This window comes from Dermacentor andersoni, chromosome 10 (genome assembly GCF_023375885.2).
Source record: "Dermacentor andersoni chromosome 10, qqDerAnde1_hic_scaffold, whole genome shotgun sequence".
NCBI classification, from domain to species: Eukaryota; Metazoa; Arthropoda; class Arachnida; order Ixodida; family Ixodidae; genus Dermacentor; species Dermacentor andersoni.
The window spans coordinates 110138331-110162801 of record NC_092823.1 but is presented as its reverse complement, the minus strand read 5'-3'; the positions used below and the strand labels follow the sequence as shown (position 1 = coordinate 110162801).

Sequence of the window (24471 nt, the reverse complement as noted above, 5' to 3'; positions counted from 1 at the left end):
GGATAATATGGCAATTCTATATTTCAATGATACTCCTTTTCACACTTCATCAGTGGTCTGAGGAGGCTACCTTACCACCAAGATGGGCCAACCATGAATTATGGATTGTGATGTTATGTTCGTGTTTCCGCATAACAGAATTATGTTTTCTCGTATATTCAAATTACAGTCCGATGCTATCGTGTCTGTAGGTTGTGCGTAAGTCACACTTTACGAATTTTGTGACGCATTTTACTTTGAGAAACTCGATTAGTTCAGTAATGCCTATGCGCCACATGGAGGGCCTGCGAGGTTAGGGATGCGTGGTTCTGTATCATGCTGCAATGCACATCGAGTTAGCAGTGAAGGAGTTTAGCACAAAAAAAACTTGTGATCCATAATAACAGCCATACTGGATCCAAACTGTTTTTACATATTTATGTATAAAAATTAACCGGGGTTGTTGGAGAAGTATGGGAGATGCCTTTGCCCTGCAGTGGGCGTAACCAGGCTGATGATGATGATGTATAAAAATGATGCTGTGTCATTCTCATTGTTCCAGTGCTGTTCCTATACTTTGTTCCTGCGCTGCTCTACTGCTTCTACAACAACCTGGCCTTCGTCAACCTGGCTGCATTTGATCCCACCACCTACAACCTGCTGCTCCAGTTTAGGGTTGTCATCACTGGCCTCTCCTTTCAGGTGAGAGAGAGGAGAGACAGAAGGGAAGGAAAGACAGGGAGGTTAGCCAGTGTAAATACCGGCTGGCTACCCTGTGCTGGGGAAAGGGGTAAAGGGAATAAAAGGAGAAGGAAGAGAGGAAAAAAGAACAAGAAAAATGCACACACTAACGTGATGTTACGTGCAACAATAGTCAAAGGCGTTCACACAATTCACATGGCCTTAAGAACTTGAGCAAAGCCCTTAAGGCCTTGAGTGCCGAAACCCGTCTGTACCAGTGTCCTAGAACTTTCTCTTCTGTGAAGGGGCGATTGTCCAGTTTTTCGAGCGCGGTCACGAGCACTTTTCTTTGCACATTGTAACGTGGACAGTCGCAGAGGAGGTTTGCGATCGTCTCTTCGCAGCCACAGGTGTCGCAAGCAGGGCTGTCGGTCTTTTCAGGTGAGCGCACTCACAAAGGTGATGGTTTGCTCAATTGTTACAATAGATCTGTCCTAGCTGATACATTTAATAAAGGCATACCATTGGGAAAATAAAGGGGAATCGCCAATATTATAGTGGAGATCAAGAGAAAGGAATGGGAGTTTGGGAAGTCATCTGGTGCGTAGAGCTGATGGCCAGTGATTCTATTAGAGTAATGGAATGGATGCAAAAAAACAACAAAACCTAGTGCTGTCCATGTGATAAGTATAAATGGGGTGCTTTCATTTAGCTGCACCAATTTTTTTTTTAAATTTAAAATCGCCTGTGGCAGATATAGCACGATTCTAACCCTTGGGCTAAATTGCTCAATGAAGTGACCATTACTTCTATGAGAAATCAAAATGCTTAATTGAGAATTTAACATAATTGCACGAATGAATTATATTTTAATTAATTACTTTGTGGCACATATTTTAATCTACGAATTGCAGCTAGCGAGTTTTCAAGGAATATTGACTTAGAGCAAGCTCTGAGGATAGGAGTGATTTCAATATGTGCAGCGTCAAACTTGTGATAAAAGTGCACTGTTGTTCCACATACTTTTTTAAAGAAAACGCTGTTTTATGCATTGAAGCACAAAAGTAACTGCTCAGTACATTTTTTCAGACGCTTTAAAAATTAACGTCTCGAAACTGATATAATCCTGAGAATTCGTTCCAAGGGGATACGACTTGCGAACTCACCAGTTACAATTTGTAGATTGAAATGCAGGCTGTAAAGTAATTAAAGTAATTAATTTATTAGCATAATTGTGTTATTCAATTAAGCAATTTGATTTCTTGTAGAGGTAATGGGCTGCCTCATCGAGGAAATTAGCTCAAGGTTTAGAAGGGTAAGACTAAGGCTGTCATTTTCAGATCTAAAAATTAACTTATCCCATGGCATGAAGATATTATATTAAATTCACATCCTGAAATAATAGAGCAGTAGAAATAATAGAGCAGTCCAAATGCCTAGGGGTTATATTTTCCTCCAATATGTCATGGGATTATCACGTTAATTACGTCTCAACCAAAATAGCTCAAATCACTGGTGCTATAGGTCGTTTAAAAAACATCCTTCCTACACAAACTAAAATGCTGATTTACAACGCAATGTTCAACTTGCATTTGAATTATTGCCACTTAGTTTGGGGTACCATAACGTTCACTAACACTGAACGCATTCACCTAATCCAAAAAAGGTATCTCCGACGTGTGTGTAATACGTCATACCGACATCCAAGGGCAGCTTTATTTAGTCATTTCAGAGTGATTAAAGTACATAACCTCTATAAATATCGCCTCAGTGTCATCTTTAAATCGGAAATTAGGAATAATATAACCAATCTCAGGAAATCAGCAGAACTAAAGGAAAAGATGTTAAGCTATCCAACAAGACATGGCGAGGAATGGATAGTACCAACACTTTGACTTAAACTTGGACAAGAACGCCTTCACTACATTCTTCCATCACTTCTTAATGGTTATAGTCTTATTAATTTCGATGTTTTCTTGTGTGCACGAAAAGCTTCACAATATGTATTTAAATAACGTGGCTTAAGTGTACTTATGTGTACATATTGCTGTTTCATGTGTACTTTAGTGATTCCTTGGTATAGTTATGTGTTTGTTTGTTTATTTAATTGCACAAGTTCCAGTGCTGCCTCCCTGCTCAACATTAGGTTTGTAGACTCGTCAAGCTGCCCTGGTGTGGCTTTCTTCTGCAACACCTTCATCTGTATTGTAAGATGGGAAAATAAAATTGAAATTGAATTGTGCTATCTGTCACAGGCACTTCTTAAAAATTTGGTGCTGCTAAAAGAATAAACTAACACCTGGTAATTGTTTCTCACATGCAGGTGCTCTTCAAGAAACAACTGACACGAAAGCAGTGGCTGTCCTTACTCCTGCTCACTGCTGGATGCATCGTCAAGCACCTTGGTCTACCAGCAAAGCCACTGCCCGCTGCCGGCGGAAAGGTGGTCGGCCTCTTCAGCAGTTTGTTCAGTGCTCACATGCTGCTGTTGCTGGTACAGGTGAGTGACGGACAGCCCGACAGGGCTCATTATGTGGCAGACATGTTCCACAGAAGCCAGCAAGGTGGAGGAAGCTTTATCGGAGTCACTGTATTACTCCTTTGATCACTTACAGATGACATTTCCCTATCACAACGCTTCCTCCATCTTGCGGACTTCCACAAAACTGATTTGCCATCTTCTATGTCACAGTGCTTCCAGCTGTCTGCTAATTCAGCCGCGCTCCCCAAACTCTTGGCCTCCTGCTGAGCTCGGATGGTAGAGCGGCTGGACCAGTAAGGCGTTGGTCCCAAATTCGATTTCCCGACCAGTACACATTTTTCTTCAACTGCGAAGCTTCCTGAGAAACCCATTGGAATTTATATTGTAGCACCATGCTACTTGTGGAGTGCAATTCGACCTTGGTAAATTTGACTTTTCACCTAATTTGAAAGCACTGCATAGCTCGGGCGAAAAACCACACATGGCTTATATGGATAAAAAACTTGTTTAGTCGAACTCGAAAGCACATTGCTTGAATTATTTTGGCTCTCACCAGCGTGGCCTCATGTGTGCAACTGTTACTATAAAGGCTTAAAAAAACAAAGAATTCAGCAGACGGTGCTACTGCTTCCCTGGGCAGAAGCAGTTCTTTTTATTTCTTTTTATTTGACAGTGGCCGACGCTTCTTTGACTCATGAAGCCGTCCATACTCGCTTGTTTTGCATCTTGTTATGCTAAGGCAGTGTTTGAACATGTTGCCACACTTCATCTCGTGCTGGTTGAATAATGCTTCAAAAGCAAAAACTAAAAAGACATCGCACACTCCTTTCAACTACAAAGTTTGAATTCTATCATTTTGCCACCATTTTCTTATTTGACCTTTTGGATTATTCTAAGAAATTATGTGGCCCCACCTGGGTCGAATCGATGAGAGTCGACTGTATTTCTCTTTCACAAGTCCCATTATACTCTGTTAGGGTTTCCACTTGCTTTATCGCGACAAAGAAAATGATCAAAAACAGTTTTGGGTCATTCATCCAGGAATGTCTGAAAAACTGGTGCAACTACATTAAATAACCTTTTAATTTGGAGTGTATGGTAGCATATTCTCACTTTGTAGGTCTTCTGTTCCTGCTTTGCCGGTGTCTACAATGAGTTCCTGCTCAAGGACACAGGCGTCAACATCGACATCATGATTCACAACGTGTTCATGTACATTGACTCGATCGTCTGCAATGCAGCAGTGCTGCTGGTGCGGGGCGAGGCAGCAAGCGCGCTCTCTCGTGCTTCGGTCGCGACGCTCATCAACCCCCTAGTCATCGCCATCATCGTCAACGGTGCCATCTGTGGCATTGTGACGTCGGTCTTTCTGAAGAGCCTCAACTCGATCCTCAAGACGTTCGCAAGTGCACTAGACTTGTCTGTGATGGCTGTGCTATGCTGGATTATCTTCAAGATTCCCGTTGACACGTACACCGTTGCGGCGATTGCCATAGTGTCTGTCGCCATCTACTGCTACTCTCAGCAGCCTGTCGTGAACAAGCCTAAGGAGACGCCGCACTGTCACGACGATGACGATTTGGAGCGCAGTCTCGTGAACGGTAGCCAGCGGAGTGCCGTCGTGACTGCGGAAAAGGGTGCTGTAATGAATGTATAAATAGTGTTGTGATGAGCATAAGTTTAAATAAGATGCGACTTCTAGCCAGTGCGCAGGTAGCCTGCAACTTCTACGTTGACTGTTGCATACTGGTCACATCTCTCCGGCCGAGCCTGAGGGTACTGTTATATGTAAAGCGCACGCATTCTCGAAAACCTAGTCTTTGTACATGATTCTGCTTTCATCCCTGTGTGATATGGCTTTCTGGCAATGCCTTTTGTTGCTTCGTTACTGTGCAATATTCTTTTTTGGCTGCAGCAGCGCTACTGGTGAGCAGTCTTCTGATTTGTCCACCTACAGTAATTGCAGCTCATTGAAAGCCTGGTCGGTCCACATTGAGTGTCGCAGCTACTGTTGCCACTACTGACTGGTCGGTAAATTGTGTAATTCTTTATGATCGTAAGGTAATGCAAAGTCACTTTATTGAGTGCTTATGATGATTATAACAAGCAGTTAAAATGTGACTGTAACAATTGTAGGCAGTACTAGCTTGTGAAATCATTAAAAGTGCAGCTTAGAACAATCAGTGGACATGTTTCCTTGCTGTAATAGAGGGAGGGGGTTTCTGGGTGCCAGTAACATTGTTAAGGACCATGTAGTAGGATTTAACAAGATTACAGGTACTCCAGTATCTTTTACTACCAAGATCATTTGGAAAGTGTGCAAGTGTGCGGCCAACATGGGTTCTAATGTGCAGACGCTTCTTGCAAGATCCTTTTTCTTGTCACGACACGGCTTGTGTTCTTCACCATACGCACTGCTAAATGCATTGCAACTTTTATGATGTATCGCAGCCTTCACTTGTAACACGAAAGCTAGCCTACGAGTTTCTTTTCATAGGCAATGAAAGTTCATGGCATCGGCAGCACTGGGATGAGAATCACCTGTGCAAGTCTGCATAGTAGCATTTGCATTTTTGCCAACACCCCTGGCATTTTTTTTTATTTGTTGCATCAAATTTTAAGCAGTAGTAAATTAATGCTTCTCTCATTTACGAGATGGAGCACTGTCTTCGAGCTGAGATGTTAACGGGGTATGCATGAATTCGTGTGAGTAGCTCCTGCCCCTTTGGGTACAATCTGGAGACCAGCACGGTCACTTGCGGTCATTGTCAGCAGGGTTCCAGCATTTCGAGCCTGGGATTGTCACAGCGCATTCTCTGAATATGACACATCCATCAGTGCACGTATTCATGTAGTGGTGAAGTTGCATGCGTCACAACCACAACCTTGACAAGGCATTGTTTGAGTCTGCAGTTTGTCAACAAGCACTTCAAAGAAGCTATGCTCATGAGTATTGCCATCTTTGTATCGTTAAGTGCATTAGCATTTTGGTATCGATGATGCTTGCCTGTGTGCTTCGGCACTTTGACAGGCGTAGCTTTACGATTTCCTGTTAGACATCAGCATAGGTTTGTTGGCAGTCTGAAATTCTTTTTCCACACTGCAAGTGCTCCATAAACAAGAAAAGTAAACATGTGACATTTGTCATCTGTTTCATCACAGCCCACATTGACAAATACATTTATAATTTCACCAAAGATATCAAGGCAGGCTTGCTTGTAGTTAGTAACTATCATTAATGCAGTTAGAGAAAAAGAACAGACATGTTGTCCATGTGTCATTGGCAATTGTATAAAAGCAGTTATGTTTTATGATGAAAGTATATAAGCCAGGTGAAAAACCATGTGACTGGAATGTCCATCATATTGATAGTCCAGGTGCCCTGCTGGATGGACGTGAATCTTTTTCTGGGTGCTAAAAGCACAATTTCATGCCCTCGACACTGTTTTATCTGTAACCTTGATTCAATCAAAGGGAGCTATGCCCGAATACATGATGATGACATCGGAACTGAGTTTGCTGTGTGTCTATTATTTGTGGCGATAGAATAAGCGAGAGACATATCTTGTGGCAGGCAGCTTTTTTGAGTAGCATTTATAAGCCAATGCAAGCACACAATTGAAGGGAAATGAATATATACACACCCCCAGAGTGATTAAAATTATTACTATAGTAATTACTTCAATACCATTAAAAGTTCATGCCATTTTGTAATTCTTTCTGTCTGTGTTTGCACTGTATTTTGTTCATCGCCAATACATAAAATGAAAACTGCAGGGTTAGTCATGCCCATTGTCATTTAGCACTCATTTAATGATGAAGTCATTCTCGTATTGTCACTCTTGTCATGTGTAAGCTTTATCGCCTGAACTACAGCACTTTTTATTTGCCACCAACATAGCTATAAATGGTAATTAAAGAAAGCATGACCTTGCTGCAAGAAATGTCATTGAGGCTGTCCTTTGTGCATCATTCGAAATGTAACAGCAATAGATTCGCAAAAATTCAATATTCGGTGGTTCACATTTCTGTGTAATGCTAACAAACATTAGAGTTTTGGTTCCATGGGTCATCACATTTTCAAAGCATTTTGAAACCCCTTAATTCAGACAAGTTGAACAAGCATTTTCCTTAATCTGAACTTTTATGGAGCTAATGGCACAACTGATTACAGTATGTGTAACTGATAAGAGCACATTGATAAAGAATACACGGCCAAGATGGGCCTATGTTTGAGATACAGGCTGCTGGTGTTTGTTTTGAAGTGCACTATGGCAAAATAACACCACCTTTGCAGTTGCCGAGCAGATGGATTTTTCTGGTCGTATATCTGTTGGAACATGACCGGGTGCATATACTTGTTCAGGTTACGAGTTGCAATTTCGTTTTAGGTCAGAGCATATGTATTCATCTACGAATACTTCAGACCTAATAATTCGAGCAGTTTGAGTTAATGCAGCAATGCCGTAATCATTTCTGGATGAGTTTAATATTATGGTGCAAGGCTTTATGTAACGTAGCCTATAGAAAACACCAAATGGTCACTGAGTTGTTTTATTAAAGAAGCCGAACTTGCACAAGTCGGAGGGGCTCCCACATTGTGAGTTGGGATTTATATAGACTTTAGTAATTTATTTGTGGTCTCTGTGCTATACCACTATAAAAAATGCATCTGCTTTAAAGAGCTCACATGTTAAGCAATGTCTGGAATTGGGTCTGTTTCACTTTCGGCATGACAAAGCTTTCAAAACAAACAATGCAGCACACTTGTCATTATAAACCACAATTCAAGTTCATTCTAACATATTTTAATGTGTTCCTAGTCTATCATGCTTACACAAGAAAACTTATATCCATGCGTCCAGAAAAGATGTCTATTCTTTGTGCAGATGTTCCTTTAGTTTGTTATAGCAAGTCCAGCAACAACATATCTCTTTTCTTTGAAGCTATGTAATTCATTGCATTGACCTGTATCATTTTTATTCCTGTTGCATATAACTTTCTGAAGCAAATCCCGCAAGAAATTTAGAACGTAGGCTGGAGCTTGTCTGTGATACAAGTTGAGTGATGTCATTCTGTGTGTATATTGAATCTCGGCATAAGTGTCACACGAGAACTACTACATCATACTGCCTATTTAACGTGGGCTGGTTTAATACCATTATTCAAAAACCTTTGGAACTGCTGTAGGCCTTTATTTCCAAAGCTAGTGTCAAGTTTTTTATATTGTTGTTAAATGCAGAAATAGTCATACATTCAGTGAATGCCGCAAGCCTTCATAAAACTTGTTTTGAGATAAAATGGTTTATTATGAAAAAGTTTTATCAAGGTATAAAATATTTGAGTGTAAATGCATTTATTTAATTTTTTAAATATTAATTTATTTGTTTTGTGTTATTAATGAGGGGCTGTATTTTGAAACGATCCACTTCGGGGATACTATCGCCTCGGTGATAGTTCATCGTCAAGCGTACGCTGCTGTTTGGCTGGTTGAACAAAATTGGATGACGTAGCTCATCCAATTAGCGCATACTGACAGTGCATCTAATTAGCGCATACCTGACATCGCACTATCACCAAGAGGATAGTATTGCCGAAGTGGACTGTATCAGAATACGGCCCCAGAACTGCACTCTTCAACCACACTACGGCTAAATCTGAAGTCAAAGTCGTTGAAGCGAAAGTGGCAACTATAGTGTCGTGGATGTCTAACACCGAATTATGACAGTTTTTGTGTTTATGTTGTGCTTGAGCCAGCATGCCTCAATGGAAAGTCATGATATAATGTTGTTTTCATTACACATTTGTTTAGCATCACCCAAACCATGCTGTTCAACAGTGTGCACATTCAATTGCTGAAACGCTGTTAGAACTTTGATAAACCACTGACAGAATGGCTGCCATTGTCCTTAGTAATGTGGCAGGTACAGTTGAACCTCGTTGTAACGAATTATCGGATATAACGAAATAAATTTAATGTTTCTTGCTGATATCAGCATGTATTACATTATATGGTTACAACGAATATCAGATATAACGAAGTTATATTTATTTTCGATGCTACTTTATAATGACAAGGTTCAACTGTACTCGAATTGGGACATCAGGCAATTAAATCACCTACCCTCTGTTTTTGACTGTTCTCCTACTTGAAGCACCACATTGACTTCCAAGTTTGGAAGGCAGCACTGCCTGTCAACTGAAGTAGTCACTTTAAATAGAAGGCCAACTGCAACAAAATTTTGGATTGCAATTATAAAGCTTCCAGATAGTATAAATATATGCTGCCCCCATACATAATCTTACATTTGAAATACTAAGCTTGCAAAAAGGCACATTTTTTTTAGCATCAAAACTCGAAATAAAAGCCACCATTACCACTCACCAGAAATGATGCAAAGCTCGCATTGCCCACATTCATTATGGCACCTGGGCATGACCTTAGAGATTGGGGATCATTGGCAGCACACTGAAAATATCGGAGGCCGTGTTCTAGGATCTGTATCATACCTGCTAACCACCAGGTGCCTGTGTTGTAATCTTTGGTGCCCTTTAAAGGCTGTTAATAATAAAAAAAGACAATTATTGCACCTGTAGCTTTGCTAAGATTGCTTCAATAGCACAGAACTATTATTTTATAACTAAGCTTGCCACAAAGAAGTTTCGTCACAGTTGGCCCTTAATAATGCTCCTCTGTGATCCTGAGTGAGGAGCTTCTTGATAAATGTTCCTTAACTCCACCAAGCTCAGGTAGACATTGAAATCACCTGATAATGAGGAAACTGTCAATCATCAACATGCGTTGCTGAAACACACTATTTTAATCAAGGAGTGTGCCTGCCTCCAATGCGTGAAGTCGGGTTGGTGTTCGAAAGGGAGGAATGCCTAGAAGTATGGTCGTTATCTGTGCCTGCAAGACATGCATTTTGTTTCCCTTATTTTGGTGGCATAATCTAAAGATGAGAGACCAAAGTTTTTTAGTAGCTGTTACCTTGTAGGGGAATAGAGAAAGGTACACACTTTTTTTAGTTATGACAAAAAGTGCATTTGATGAAATAAAGATTGCCTTCACATCGACATGTGCCTTTTCTTTCTTTTGTGTGTTTTCTTCACTGCCTGTAGACCACGGCCGGAGTGGTATTATTTTCTGCTACACCCGTATTTCCCAGCATCATTATCGCCTGACTTTTCACATGCCTGCCAGCTACTGTAAATGAAAAATAAATTACGTTTGCAAAAAAGTTTTGCTTGTTGGGCTCCAGACCTTCTGCTGGAAGTCTAGAAGACAAAAGGACACAAGAGGGTACTTCCTTGAGAAAGTTTTCACAATATTCTGACCCATTTTTGTTGTGTACTGAGATCGCGTGTCACACCAACACTGCATTCTGATGAGTATCGTTTATCAGCCATGCAAGCAGCAGTCGGCAGATCACACATTCATCACCCTATGAAAGGACACTGCATCATAAAACAATGTTCCTGTTCCACCCTGGCATCCGGCTGATACACAACGAATTGAGAGAAAGTTTTCAACATATTTTGACCCATTTTGCATACTGTTTTATGACAGCTGTGTCACTCTGGAGCAGAAACCAGGTCTAGCATAAGCCACTTAACTGTTTAGTTAATGCTGGAAATGTGCTCATTTTCAGTGCTTTAATGTGTGAAATTTTTTTTTTCAAGACGTAGTAGTCGTAATGTATACCGCAATACATAAAAGTGGTCTGATCACTGGTCGTTAGAGCGAATTTCTTGGGCAGCTTTTGAGAATTCTTATGTGCAACTTCAAGAAGCACCTGAAGGAACACAAATGAACGAAATCATTTTGTATTTTTAGTATAAGTGTCGAGAGTAAAAAAATGTGAAATTAACAAAATATGCACCTGGCGCCCCAACTTTTGTAGGAAATTGTTGCCCATGTCGTCATCAAGGGTAATGTCAATGAGTTATTTCTTCTAAAGATCAAATAGAACTGGACAAGCAGAATTTTCTTTTGTCTTTTAATGCAATGCAATATTTTTATTACGAGTGGTTGAGTACTAGGGCCAAAATTTTAATGAGGAGGGCCTTTGTCATCTGGCTAGTATACTTGAATGTCCAGGGGGAGTCTCTAATCGTGTCCTGTATTTACCCCAATTTCTTGCTAACTAAATCTGTTTGTGATGATATTGACGCCTTAGACATTCTTGAGCACTGATCTGTCAATTTAGCTTGACTAAATATTTGCGTTTAGTGTCCCATTAAAAAGTGTGTTGCCGAGTCGACCAAAGCGAAAATTTTTGAGTAGTTTTAATCTGGAAGTGTTTGGAACAGTGGAGGTTAGCTTCGACATTATTTCTATGTATCTGTGCAGCGTGGCACAGACAAGGGACCAGGGATGGACGACACATGCACTGTCTGCCATGCATTGGGTGCACATTAAAAAAGACCAGGTAGTCGAAATTAATCCAGAGTCTCCCGCTACCGGTTGCCTCATGGTCAGATCGTGGTATATTACCGCATAAAACACCACAATTTAATTTAAACTTAATTTTTATCTCCTGCTACATTCTAAGGTTTGATAGCCTCCCCTCTCCCCTTCCCCCACTACCCCTCAAGTTATTGTGTACCAGGGATACCTGCAAATAAACGACTGACAACACCCACCTGCCCCGTGGCTCGGTCAGTTTTCGGTCATTTTGATGTATTGAGTGCTTCTACAACTCGAAAAAAGTCGCACTTTTGCCCGAAAGGCGAAGCACTGATTGCGATAGCAAATTAGTAGATAGCTATATGAAGTAAGGATAATAGTTTTATCGGCTGTATAAACTTGAATACATTCGTTAACTAAATTAACAAGCATGGTTTCACGCGCGCGCAGGCAAATTAACATGAACACACCTCGCTCGAGGACCGCGGAAACTCGCTGTCAAAACGTTGGAGCGAAGAATCGCGGCAGCAGCAGCGAGCGAACTGACAATCGTGCATCTTTCGCTTCAACGCGTACGAAACGTTGTAAGCACAGCGCAAACGAAGCCACTGACACTACGTGCACTCTGCAAACATCCCAGATCGCTTTGAATATGAGGCACGCGCGGGCGCGCGCTTTGACCACGTTGCAGGGAGCTTTCAAGACGGCGCTCGCACGGCCGCGCCCTGTGGAGCAGCCGCCGGAGAAGAACGCAGCTCCCTCGCCTCACCCCCATGCCTCGCGCGACAGAAGGCGGCGCGCTTGCGCACCGCCTTCCCCTCAAACCGCCTTCCACGCTCGCGCACGCGTGGTTGTGTAGCGTTCGCCGGCTCACGCTGGTTCTTTCATTCCATGCTTTCGCGTGCTTTCACTCGCACGTACAGCATGCGGCGCACGGCGACGATTTTATCGCCCTCGGAACCTCACGGTGACGTACGACGACGGTAGAAATGCGCCTGGTGTGTTATATAAGTGCTATAGCAATAAAACAACCATCGGTATCCTTGCGGATACGCTGCCGTGCAGCCCGTACCAAAAGGCCCTCGATATCGCGACACTACGTTTCACCGTGGTCGACGTCACAGGGGCCAAGGCCGACGCTGGTGGCACTGTATCTGCTTGCACGCACGTTTGGTGATGGCACGTAGTTTGTTTTCAGCTTGAAACGTAAATACAATGGAGTTGTAGATGGGATAGTATAAAGGTTATTATGCTTACACGTCAATCGAATTGAATACAACTTCCCCGCTTGGTTTATTTCAGTTAGTATATCGTAATTTTTGTTGATCGTGTCTCTTTCTACCGGCTCCACCTTGGGGGTCCGCTTTGAGGCAGTCAGATCGCCGCAAGATGTTAAATATAGCTTCTCGGCCTTTTGGCTAAGATCAAGTGTAGTGTCTGTTCTTATAAGCTTAATCTCCCAGGCATTCCTTATCAGACAGTCCGATTTTTGCACCCTTTGCCTAATCAGGCGGTCAACCAGTTCGTGCTTCTCCTCGCTGAGTGCTCCTACCAAGTGTGGTTGGCACGACGCGATGCAGTTTTCGGGGGGAGGGCGCCGGGCCTTCACGAAGTGCTTGCGAAAGCACGGAAGGAGGTCTGGTTCCATCTCACCCGGGAGCGGCACCGCTTGGGCGAGAAGAAGTTTCTCGAAGTGTGGGCCCGTCCTGCGGTGATTTTTGATGAGTCAGGCGGAAAGCTTTCCATTAAGTTATGATGCATGCTCCTAAGGTCGCTCGACTCGGCCGTGTGCGCCAGTCGATCTACGGGGTTTTGTCTGGTTCAGCGGAACCCTAGAGCTAGAACCGGTGGTGGCGCACCCTTGGTTGGTCGCGCTGCTCCGCGGACGGCTTTGGTACTCTGCATGGTTGTATGCCTTGGCCTTTTTTGCGCCGAGGCAGTCCGAGGGTCATTCAGGCTTAAGTCTTGTAAGACCGACATGGCTGTTTGTGTGTTGTGTGCGGTAACTCTGTGTTGCTGCACCACAACAGCCCCCTTGTCCGGGAAGGACCGTTGGCCCGAACCAAGTCACCCCACCCAGTGAGCCCGGGTTGTGGGGGAGTACCGGGGTCAATGTATCGAATGATGCTGGGTTGATGAGTACACGAAAGCTCATGGACGCGGCGCCTTCAAAGGCGCCAAGTCCTCTTCCCATCTGACAACGGTATAATATCTGATAGGGCCCTGTTATGGGTCTCTTGATATTAACTGTATTTTTGTAAGGCGTCGTCGTGCATGGGGCTTGCCCCTGCGGCGCCACGGGTCGTCCCGGCATTGCACTGCCGCCGGGCTCGGCCCACTTAAGCTTAATCCAAAATCAGAATTAACATATGGACGGGCGCACGAAAGACGCAGCCGTGCTAACTGTTCGCGCCCCTGCTGTGTCCCGCTGCGCTACGACGTCACTAAACAGGGCTTGCTGCGCTACAACGTACTAAAACGGGGATTGCACGATGTTGGTAAGCTCGAGTTTGCGATGACCGCACTCCTATGGGCGTGATATCCGAAAACTCGTATGCAGTGTTGATTGCGTACAAGACAAAGAAACCCCCAGGTCATCAATTGACTCCTAGTCCGCTACTACGGCGAGCCTCGTTGTGAGATTGTGGTTTCTGCAGAATTTTGCAAAACCCCAGAATTTAACATTTTGAAGCGAAGCTTTCTTTGCCTCTTCCTTCGACTTTCCCACTGCTGCTGCTGCTGTCGCGGACACCGCGTCGGGGGGTGGCTCAGAGCGTGTATGTAGATGACAGCGCGAGAAGAGAGAAAAGGTGATGGGAGAAACTCGTTTGGACCCCACCGCGTTGTATGTGCGATGGCTAATGGAGCTCCCTGGCGGTCACATTAGCCGCTTGACAGCTGTAATTATCCGTGACTCCCCTCAGAAGCATTGCAGAAACTGCGGCGCTGCTTCCCTAACTACTAATATGCGAGGCCAGCGGGGACCCATGACCCATATAGAACTGTAGAAAGGAGAAGAAGGCAGTTCACATATAAGAAAGCAAGGGGGGGGGGGAGATGACGAGGAAACCCTACTACTATAGTATGGCGGTTGCGGGGAAACGGGATAAGCTTAAGTTCTAGACACCAAACAGTACGTTGCTGTTATTTCTGAAAAGTAAATATGTCAAATGGGCAACTTGCGCAGGGTGTGCACAAGCAGAGCTGCATTAATTAAAGTGGACCACAGGGTCCAGGAGACACTACGGAAGTGGTCGACCGTCAAATCAACACTTCTGTGGCCGCCGCATTAGCTTTGCAGCTATGGCATTGCTAGAGGTCGTGGATTTGATCCCAATCGCGGCAGCCGCATTTCGACGAGGGCAAAATAGAAAACGTACATGCACTCAGATTTTGGGACATGTTAACATCACAGTGTCAAAATTAATCCGGAGTTCGCCACTACGGCTTGCCTCATAATCTGAGTGTGGTTTTGGAACGTACAGCTCCATAATACAATTCAAGTTTAATACTTCCGCCACAATGTGATGTGCCATGTGAGGAAATGACAACGCTCAACCCTCTCAGAAGTTATAAAATATGGCGCACAACAACGCCTCATGCAAACACCTCTCCATGTGTGTTCTGTGTACTGCGCAGACAAACAGCAGTGGTGCACGCAAGGTAACGTTTAACATCGACTCACAACTCTCGTGTTAGCCTAAACATTGAAGAAATTAAGCTTCAACCGTTAACATCACTGCTAATTATCATCAATTCCCACAGCGCGTGGGATCTGTATAATTTTTTTCTCTGGATGTTCAACATGCTGCATACCGTCAACAGTTGTGAAATAATAGTTTTTCCTTTCTTGTAATTCTTAAAGTGAATGAGTGTGTTGAGCTCGTGATTCAATTGTTTTTATGAATATCAACATGACTATCAATATTTAATTACTCATTAAGTGTAAAAATTCACTGGAGAATGCACAAAGCATCATGCTACAAACGTCACTTTCTTTCGATAGCGCCTTGTGATTTCTGCGTAACTTTCAGAATGCCAGAATTAAATTTCTATTACCATGTTTCACTGGATGTTCAACGTGCTGCATACCGTCAGCAGTCGCAAAAATACTTCTTGGTGAGTTGGTATGTTGATGCTGCTCCTGGATTTCGTGTTATCTCACAGTATTCGAAATGCACTCCACGGTTGTGTTTTGTCATCTGCGACAACACAATATTGACTGGTCTATGGATGAAAACAGTGCCAATTTCATCGTAAGCTTACGGTAAGAACACATTTGAACTGCTTCCATAAAATTCTGCATTAATTATTTCACTTCATATCAGAGATAAATACTTTACACAGTCAACTCCAAGATAATTTCAGTTCAGATGTCATTTCAGATGGTGCCTGACATTGCTAGTAGAACTCCAACAGAAATGTTTGAGTGTGTAAAAGGCTTCCAGTCAAATTGATTAATATTTGTGGTGCAGTACGAAAGAGCTAAATCTATAAATGTGCAAATACATGTGTGGTCATGGTGTAACCAAGAGAACTGTGCTCTGGACCCAAAACTGAGTCACTGCTCCACACGAGGTTGCAGGTTTGGTTCCCTCTTTCTGTCTTCTAAAGGTTACATCTGCCTTCTTGCTATCAATTGCTGCTGCTGCTGTTGTAGGATAGTGTACAACTTTTGTCAGCTTCCAAATGCTAGCCCTATAGAAGAAAGAATATAATTCACAATGCATTTTTCTCCGCTCTTCTCCTGTGTGATACCGTCTGGTGCAAGAAAAACAAAAGTGAACTTTAAAAAAATTTTTAGTACACTATATAAGGCCAAGTTGCACTTGCAAAAAGCCCACATTTAGTTCCAATAGTTGAAGAAATTGACCAAATGTATAAGCTTGCGTTTACTTTAAAAGATATTACCGCAGGTTTCTTGCACCACAAGTAAGCCAACTTTCCAGACGACCAGATGTCGATAGCTCTTTCATGAATTTTTTTTCACTAAGGTTAATCAATGCCTGATTAGTTGAACATGATACTTATAATGCTTGTTACACAGGCACTTTTTAATGGCCATTGAGTTGCCTTTGAAACTACAGAACACTACCGCACTTGAGTGAGTTGCATCGCCGCTACATGGCGAACCCAGTGGACAACAATTTGACGCCAAGCGCTTGCGACGCTTCCATCGCAAGGTTCTGCGTCTTTAAAAGTGTTCAGTCTTGAAAGTTATCTAAACATCTTTTTAAACAGTACATGTTCATTGCTGTAGTTCCTAAACATTTAGAATAGTTTATTATTTTAATTTTAATTATCATCACATTCTTTTGATATACAGACTGTAGTCAGCGTTGTTTTGAGTGCTCTGGCAATGAAGGGCTGCTGGCTGAGTGTTTCTATCGTGGCTTGAGTTTAACGTTTATTGTATGTGCAAACGATAAGTTACATTTATAAGGAAGATAGTTTCTGGCTATCATTTTTCTGTCAACACAATGTTGCACTATTGTAAACGCGCTGCTGACGGCACCCGTGCCGTCTGCTCAAAGGCTTTCACGATTTTGATACAGTTGCATGCAACTCCATCAACTAGGCAGGCTATTTATTGACTTGACAGTTGTCAAAGCTGCCCATGTAGCAATGCCATTTCACCACTGAGTCAACATACTATCGATTCAAAGCTCTCAAATGCCCACGTGACATCGATGCAACAATAGTTGTTAATGCTGTGATCATGAAACATTTATTTACAAGAAATGACCTCAGAATTCCACAGCTCCAATCACGACACCATCAGTTCGTCTGCACTGTCTATTTGAGAATCGAGATCATCGTCCTCGCTGCCTCCTTCGGACATCCCTTCCTCTTTCCCCTCTTTCTCCTTGAACTTGCGAAGCGTCTCAATGTAACTCAGCAGGTACTTGTTGTGGTCGCAAACCTTCGACAGCTCTGTGTGCCTCAGCCCCACATTCTTCGTCACCGTCCTCAATGTTGCCATGATGTTCCGTGACCTCTCCTTCAACACCTCGCCGTGACCTTTCAGCAGCGTCACGATCCACGTGACATAGAAGTGCACGTGCGTGGTGGACTCCAGTTTTGCACCCACAAAGTTGAGCAGTTTCTCAACGTAAACCTGTGGCAGCGACCGGCACACGAGGTCAATGTGTCCAACGGGAATGCCCTCGATGACCTCCGTAGTCAACTCGTCTTCATTGAGTCGAAATGCCGCCACAACAGCCCGGACGTAGTCCTTCTCTCGCGCCGCTGCCCGTATAGTTGCAGGTGTCACGCCCTGCTCCAATTCGAAAGGGTCAAACACCAGGGCGTTGTCAAGGGAGTAAACGAGCACCCCCTCAGTGGTTGCGGCGGCCCACGCCCGTCCCGTCGGTGAGAAAGACACTGCACTGACTTTCACTTCGGGCTTGAAGCTGCGGCTTGAAAGGTCACCCTTCTTGACACCAGGCAAAGAAAGAGCGGTTTCCTCCGAGGCAGCACGCTCTTCGACGAGCGCCATGTTGCCAAACTCTGTGATCTTCCGACGGCTGATGAAGTCGTCGACGGCGTCAAGCGAGTGGTTGCACGTCACCTCGAACTTCTTGAGCAAGAGCTGCTCGTGGACATGGTAGATGCAGACGAACTTGGAACGGCCTGCTGCGAGAATGCACTCGCCGTCAGCCGAGTAACAGAGGGTGGTGAATGCCTGTGTCTGGGCCAGCCTCTTGGCTGTGATGATGTCCGTGTCTCGCCGCCCGCTTGACAAGTCACGTTTGCCTGCAGAGATATAAGCAGATTGCCACAGTTGCTGAGACCAGCAATGCACAGTAGAAAAAGAAGTGAACTGATGGCTCCAGCAATCCTTGTAGTTAAAGAGCCCCTAACCATGCCTAATTTCAAATTTTGGTTATACACTAGAAGTTGTAGGGCACCGTCTAGGGAGCGTCTTACTGTAAACATTTCCCAAATCCAGAAGCGATGCCTGTCGGGTGGCATTCTTGGACGATCGCTCAATCACTACCCAATGCATGGAACTCGATGCGATGCTTCAACCACCATCTCAAGCGCCATAAACAATTCCATGTTGGTGGGATGTGGATTTCCTTGTTTGCGCTGTATTTTTCTCGCCGAGGCGCACATTACGCATTGTACTAGGTGTGCAAAAACTGTTGTCACATGTTGGTAGCAACATGTGTGTCGCTTCAAACGGGCGATCAACGAACAAGATGGTGGCAATGACGTGTTTCCAGCGCATGAGATCGCTTCCGGCGCTTGGTTGTTTTTGTAAACAAAAATGGCGCCCACTCAAGTGTAATGTGGTGGTATTTCACGCAATTTTAGTGCAAAGCAATCGCATTTGAGCACATTTTGGAAGCTACTAGCCCTAAGCGAGTAGGTAATATGCGGGGTTACATTCTAGATAATTTAGTTGATGCAAGATTGTAGTACAGCGACAGCTCGTTGTCGAGAGAGATGAAATACACTGAATCCGATGCGCGTTCGCCAGGGATACAAAGATATTTTGCTGTTGCAAGAATTTTGTATTTGTGAGATTTTGTTACTGCAGGTTTTGACAGTATAACAAACGCTTGTGAGTTACAGACGCATGTTAAACATTTTCTCTTGTATTTCCAAGGACGGAAGTCATGTCACCCAAGGAAACAACTCTACAAGCTATCATGAGCAACTGAGAGCAAAAGAAACAACAATGGGCCATGTTAGACAAGAGTCACACAGATGAGCATCGAGTTTCAGCTACTCTTATTTCTGCAAGAACACATAGCATATAATTATATATGTCTGTGAGCAAGTGCTATTTTCCTCATTTTCACAAGGCCAACGCACTGTACACAAATATCGTGCATTTCTGAAAATAATGTAAATTCCATATTGCCTGCTTCTTTACAAGAAGAACAGTACAAATGCCAGGGACAAGGGCAGAAAAGTGCTGTTCCAGAAGCTTGACAAAGGCCCCTGCCTCTATTGTATTTGGCAGCAGACATTGTGAATACACTGTTCACACGTGAACCAATACACCAAAGGAAATCGTTTTAAGGTGTACATATCGACATCTCAACCAAAAAAATGCTTAGATTATTCTCACAATACAAAGTTCCTTTCTAACAGAATGACATACTGATAGTTCATGGTTAAAAAAGAAAAAAATTTAATAAAACCACATGCTACACAGAAACACAAACATTTCTATATATTTAATGAATGAACAAAGAAAACTGACATAACTATGAGACATTTATTTTTCTTCATAGTCATGTAGTTAATAAAACATACTCCTGAATATTCTGGTGTGAAATGGCATTTATATCTGGTTTCCTTTCTAGGATTGCTAAGTAGGACTGACATGTTGCCTGACACTGTTGCCTATCTTTTCAGTGACTAGCTCGCAAAGAAGGCACAACCCTAGGTTCTTTGTGTGCTGTTGGTTGTTTGCCATGATTAATAAGAGTCTGGTAGCCTGCCAGCAAACCATGACCTGTATGGTAGGTTTCTTAACAAGTAGGTAGTTAGTGACGATAGAGAGCACAAAATGAAACATACAATGAAAAGATGCAATGGGACAGCCAAATGCCTTTTTATTGTCTGTTCAGGTTGTGTGCTATTTGTCATACATAAGTAAAAACTCGGTGGCTCACACGTCTACCCTACTGGAAAAGGTAATTGTTCAATCAGAAACAGCCCACTTTTACTTCCATGGCATTTCAAAAGGCGTTTAACAAATGGAAGCTGCCAGACAGGCCGAGCATCTAAGGCACTAACTAGTATCTGGTGCCAATAAAGTTCTAAGAGTTGTTTCTGGCAGTACCTTCAATGCATCCCACTTGACTGCTTCCCTGTGGCTCGAAGAACACAATGGCGCCATCCAGGGTCGCCACGGCAAACTCGCATCCGTCGGGCCGAAACTCAACGGTTAGCGCATCCGCTGTCAGCGGAATGGCCTCTCGACCACCGCCTTTTTCCGCAAATAGGTTCCAGACACGACACGTCTTGTCCCAGGATGAACTGACCAGGACAGACTCCATTCCAGGACCAAATGCGAGACCGGAGACGCAGCTCTCGTGCCCCGCTAGGACGTCAAGTAAACGACCCGTCTGGAGCGCCCACACAAACACCTCAAAAGTGTCCTGCAAAAAATTGAGCAGAAACCATCAGATGATGAACGTCAGTCAAGTGCTGGTTTCGCAATACATATATCTGCTGCTGGAAGACATAACTGCAGCTAAATGGATGTCCTTTTAGTGACAATTATGTCTCGCAGTAGGCACCAAGTGGGCCAACTACTAGGCCAAGCTGCTGGGAGATTTATTAGAAAGATTGATTGGTTAGATTATTGGCAACTAAAGCCAGAAATTTGTTGAGTTGGAGGTATTGTTGGTTTAAAAAGCCATGTGCGGATGCTGTGGCAGCCAATATATGCCGTACAACTTCCAAGATGTTGTCCGTAGAAGGCACAATGTGCTCACTTCAGGAGTGGCTTGATTTTTTTCTTTTTAATTCATACTTGTAAATAAAGATGGGCAAAGGTCAAATTTTTCGAATACGACTTAAATACGAATGTTAAGTATACAATATCAAATAGTAAAATATTTATTTATATTTATTTACGGCCGGAATAATTATTTGTGTATAATTGGGTACCACACCTGTATCAACTAGTCTAAGAAAAGACAGCTGACCATCAGGAACAAAGGGTCATTTTAGGTGCTAACTGTCATTAAAAAAATACACAAAAGCCCCTCAAGCTTTTTAGAGCCAATTTGCAAACACGTTTTCCGAGAATGAATGGCTGCTGTATGAAATAGAGCTTTAGCAAAGTGCTATATAGATGATCACTGCAAAAATATTGGTAGTTTAGCAAAAGAAAAAAGAAAAAGCACCATAGATACATGTAAAAGGACCCGTTGCAAGAAAAACATCACTGGTCATAGCATAAAAGATAAAAATGTTACATGACAAGACTGTTGGAAACTCCTAAATGATAGACAAGAAAAACTCGCAGACTTCAATGTAGGCTTCTGGCAGTTCTGGTATCAAAAACGTCCAGTTTTGTAAACTTTTCATGAGGCATCTATTTGTGTGTACTTCAGGGCGTAAAATTTGATGCGGAAGCTGCTACTACTTTACAATTCGCCGCTGCCCGAAATTTAATTGATCTTTGCCTCTACTGTCCTAACCTAACCTTTGGTATTCTAGCCCAGGTTAACCTAACCTAAACAAATATCAAAGCGACAACAGTCAGAGGATGGAGGATATTACCTGTGAGCCTGCACAGACAACCTCGCCACTTGTGTCAACAGCCAAAGATGCAAACTGGACAGCCCTCGGAGCCGTCAGCGTCTTGAAGTTGCGGTACCGCTTCAGGTCGTAGGCGCGAACGGTGCCATCGAGAGATGCTGAGAGAATGGCTTTGCCGTTCTGAGTGAAGGCCACCGCAGCCACTCCGGCGGCATGGTCCGTGAAAGTCACAAAACAGAAGCCGTTCCCTGTGTTCCACAGCTTCACCTGCATTGCAACGTAACAGAAGTTGAATGTTATTGCTTGTTACTGCAAGTGCAAGAAGCGAGCTTATATATTATACACAGCATCAGAAGGTCCCAGAGTGAGAAACTGCCAGGGGGACCTCCAATCATTCTTGGCTACATAAAGAGTATTAGAGCAGCAAGAACAGGGAAAAAAAAACCATCAAGAAATACAATTGGTAGGGAACAAGTTATAATAAGTAGTAAACAATCAGATATGCATTAAAGCAGCGCTATACAATAATATCACAAAAACGCTCACAAACAGGAATATCTAGTAATGTACAAAAAAATGCTTTTCTACGCTACTACTAACAAGGAAAAATAAAATGTGTTTTACAAAAATATGAAGCCTAACAATACAGTAATGAAAGTAATGTAAAGAAAATTAATAATTATGAAAATGTGTTTATGAGAAATGAAAAGATGTTTCTGCTAACAATAATTTTTTTTCATGTGTTTAAAAAAGTGCTATGAATGAGATGACTTATTGAAGGTGCCAAAGTTTCAACTGCCTTCTGACATAACGGAATTTGACATCTGCAACAAGAATACTGTGAGTTTAGATCAGTCAATGATGATGATCATCTTGACGTGAGTGGAAGACATTGAACTTCGATGTATTGGTCATCAAGGGATTTCCGGATACTGATTTGTAACATACACACGGATGATGCTAAGAACGCTGTCACATGCCTGCGGTCATGTGTGTGATTCAAAGTATAACAGCGTGACTTTGGAATGAGGACAAAACCAAAGTACCACAGGCAAGGGCTGACATTCAACACCTTGTCTGCATTCTTTGCTTCTGTCCTTGTCCAAGAAGTTGCACTGTTGTGCTCTGAATCATGCAGAACCAAGTAGCCCAATCTTTGACATTGCTAAGTCATGTGCGGTTAGGTTTAATTAACATGGAAACGATGTCTCGACTGCCATCACTACCTGGCGAAACAAAGTAGTGCCGTAATAATGATGATGAATTGACTCTAGAGAAGACAACAGACCTTGCCATCATCTCCTCCAGTCACAAGATTTGCACCGTCAGGAGAGTATGCGAGGCAAGCCATGTTGTTGGCATGCCCCTGCTGCTTGAGAACAAACGACTCTGACTGCCACTCCCAGACGACCAACTGTCCCCGTCGCCCACTTCCCAGTGCAATCCAGTCACCCGTAGGGTTGAAGCATGCTGCTGTGACTTCATGGTCCGAAACATTCAGGGACTGGATCAGGTTGTAGTCGGGCATCTCGTGCAGCAGGAATGACCCATTGGAAAAGGCGGTGACCAGCATATGATTTCCACCATGGTAGCATGCTGCCAACAGGTTTATGTGCTGTCCTCCTTCCACCTTAAGCGCATCCTTTAGGAAGTGCTTCCCTGTTCGGTGGTACCGAACCCTCTCCACCTCAACGTCACCTCCGGCGTCATCGTCGGGTATGACGTCACCTGCCTTGTCCTCAACGTCACCTTCCTCATGCTCTGACGTCGCCGCACGCCGTCGTCTGCTCGACAACGACGAGGCCGCGTCGTCTGCGATAACGAATCCTGACAAGTCGCAAGACGCGTCCCAAACGCACAGCTGTCCGTTTCGGCTGAGAGTAAAGACATCTGCGGAGTCTTTGTCGAAGAAGCAGTTGACGATGATGTCGCTGTGGCTGGACAAGGTGTTGATGCCGAAGTTCTTCATCTTGTGAAGCGCCGTCACCCGGACCGACATGTCCTTGCTGCCGATAGCGAGAAGGCGCGAATCGGAGGACCACTCAACGCACGTGACCGCGTCGTAGGCCGTATTTAGCACTCGCTCCAGCGCGAACGGCGTGAAATCGCGTCTGGCGTAGCCGGGCGTGCGGTACACAAAGACAGAGTTGTCCTTGGCGACAGCGAAGTATTTGCCATCGGGACTGAACTTTACCGTCGACACGGGCTTGCGGAAGTGATGTCGGTGGATGACAGTTCGCGACACGAGGCTGCATAGCAGGGCTTCGCCGGTTTCGTTGATGGCGATGAACAGGAAGCCTGAGGGCGCGATGTCGACAGCGGTAAAGTTGTAACGGCTCTCGATAGGCAGCGTTTCTGACTTGTTGTTGCGCAGATCGAAGAGCGAGAGTCGGTTGCCGACCGGCGCTACAACAGTGTTTCCATCCGGCGTGAACAGCAGGTTCCCTTTGCGGTACACCGTGCCGATCAGGTTGGAAAACTTGAACGCGAACTTCATCGTCACAGCGGGGGCTTTTCTCGGTACGGAATATAAGCACGGTACACAGATGTCAGAGAAATACACACAAGTTTCATCGCACTATAATCGTACGTCGAAGTCGCAACGTGCTTTCCACTATGGGCGCCGCCATGTTACTGTTAGTTCGCACGATCACTACGATGTGTCGCCAGCGTCGTGGTTGCATGC

At 43.7% G+C, this 24471-nt stretch overlaps 2 protein-coding genes and 2 pseudogenes across 2 annotated transcripts in view; 3 read left to right on the top strand and 1 right to left on the bottom strand.

Annotated features, from left to right (window-relative positions):
* Positions 1-10219, top strand: part of senju (UDP-galactose transporter senju) — a 49940-nt gene extending 39721 nt beyond the window's left edge. Inside the window, exons 4-6 of the mRNA XM_050192094.2 lie at positions 542-681; positions 2984-3160; positions 4263-10219. Coding sequence (XP_050048051.1) covers positions 542-681; positions 2984-3160; positions 4263-4799 — 854 coding nt within the window. The 3' untranslated portion in view covers positions 4800-10219. The remainder of the gene's footprint in view (positions 1-541; positions 682-2983; positions 3161-4262) is intronic.
* Positions 10220-12950: 2731 nt separating this feature from the next.
* LOC126546409 (U2 spliceosomal RNA) lies at positions 12951-13052 on the top strand (annotated as a pseudogene).
* A 682-nt stretch (positions 13053-13734) lies between these two features.
* Positions 13735-13896, top strand: LOC126546407 (U2 spliceosomal RNA; annotated as a pseudogene).
* Positions 13897-17254: 3358 nt separating this feature from the next.
* LOC126544648 (periodic tryptophan protein 2 homolog) lies at positions 17255-24425 on the bottom strand. Its single transcript, XM_050192092.3, has 4 exons — positions 23074-24425; positions 21807-22052; positions 20356-20674; positions 17255-18308 (listed from the first exon to the last, which is right to left on the bottom strand). The coding sequence occupies exons 1-4, from the start codon at positions 24280-24282 to the stop codon at positions 17320-17322; spliced, it is 2763 nt and encodes a 920-aa protein (XP_050048049.1). The 5' UTR covers positions 24283-24425; the 3' UTR covers positions 17255-17319.
* Between the last annotated feature and the right edge of the window lie 46 nt (positions 24426-24471).

Excerpts from the sequence above, each read along its gene's own strand:
- LOC126544648 (XM_050192092.3), bottom strand. The coding sequence starts at position 24,282 with ATGAAGTTCGCGTTCAAGTTTTCCAACCTGATCGGCACGGTGTACCGC. Across the intron at positions 22,053-23,073 it reads CTGGAGGAGATGATGGCAAG|GTGAAGCTGTGGAACACAGG; the intron begins GTCTGTTGTCTT and ends GTTGCAATGCAG. Across the intron at positions 20,675-21,806 it reads TTGTCTGTGCAGGCTCACAG|GACACTTTTGAGGTGTTTGT; the intron begins GTAATATCCTCC and ends AATTTTTTGCAG.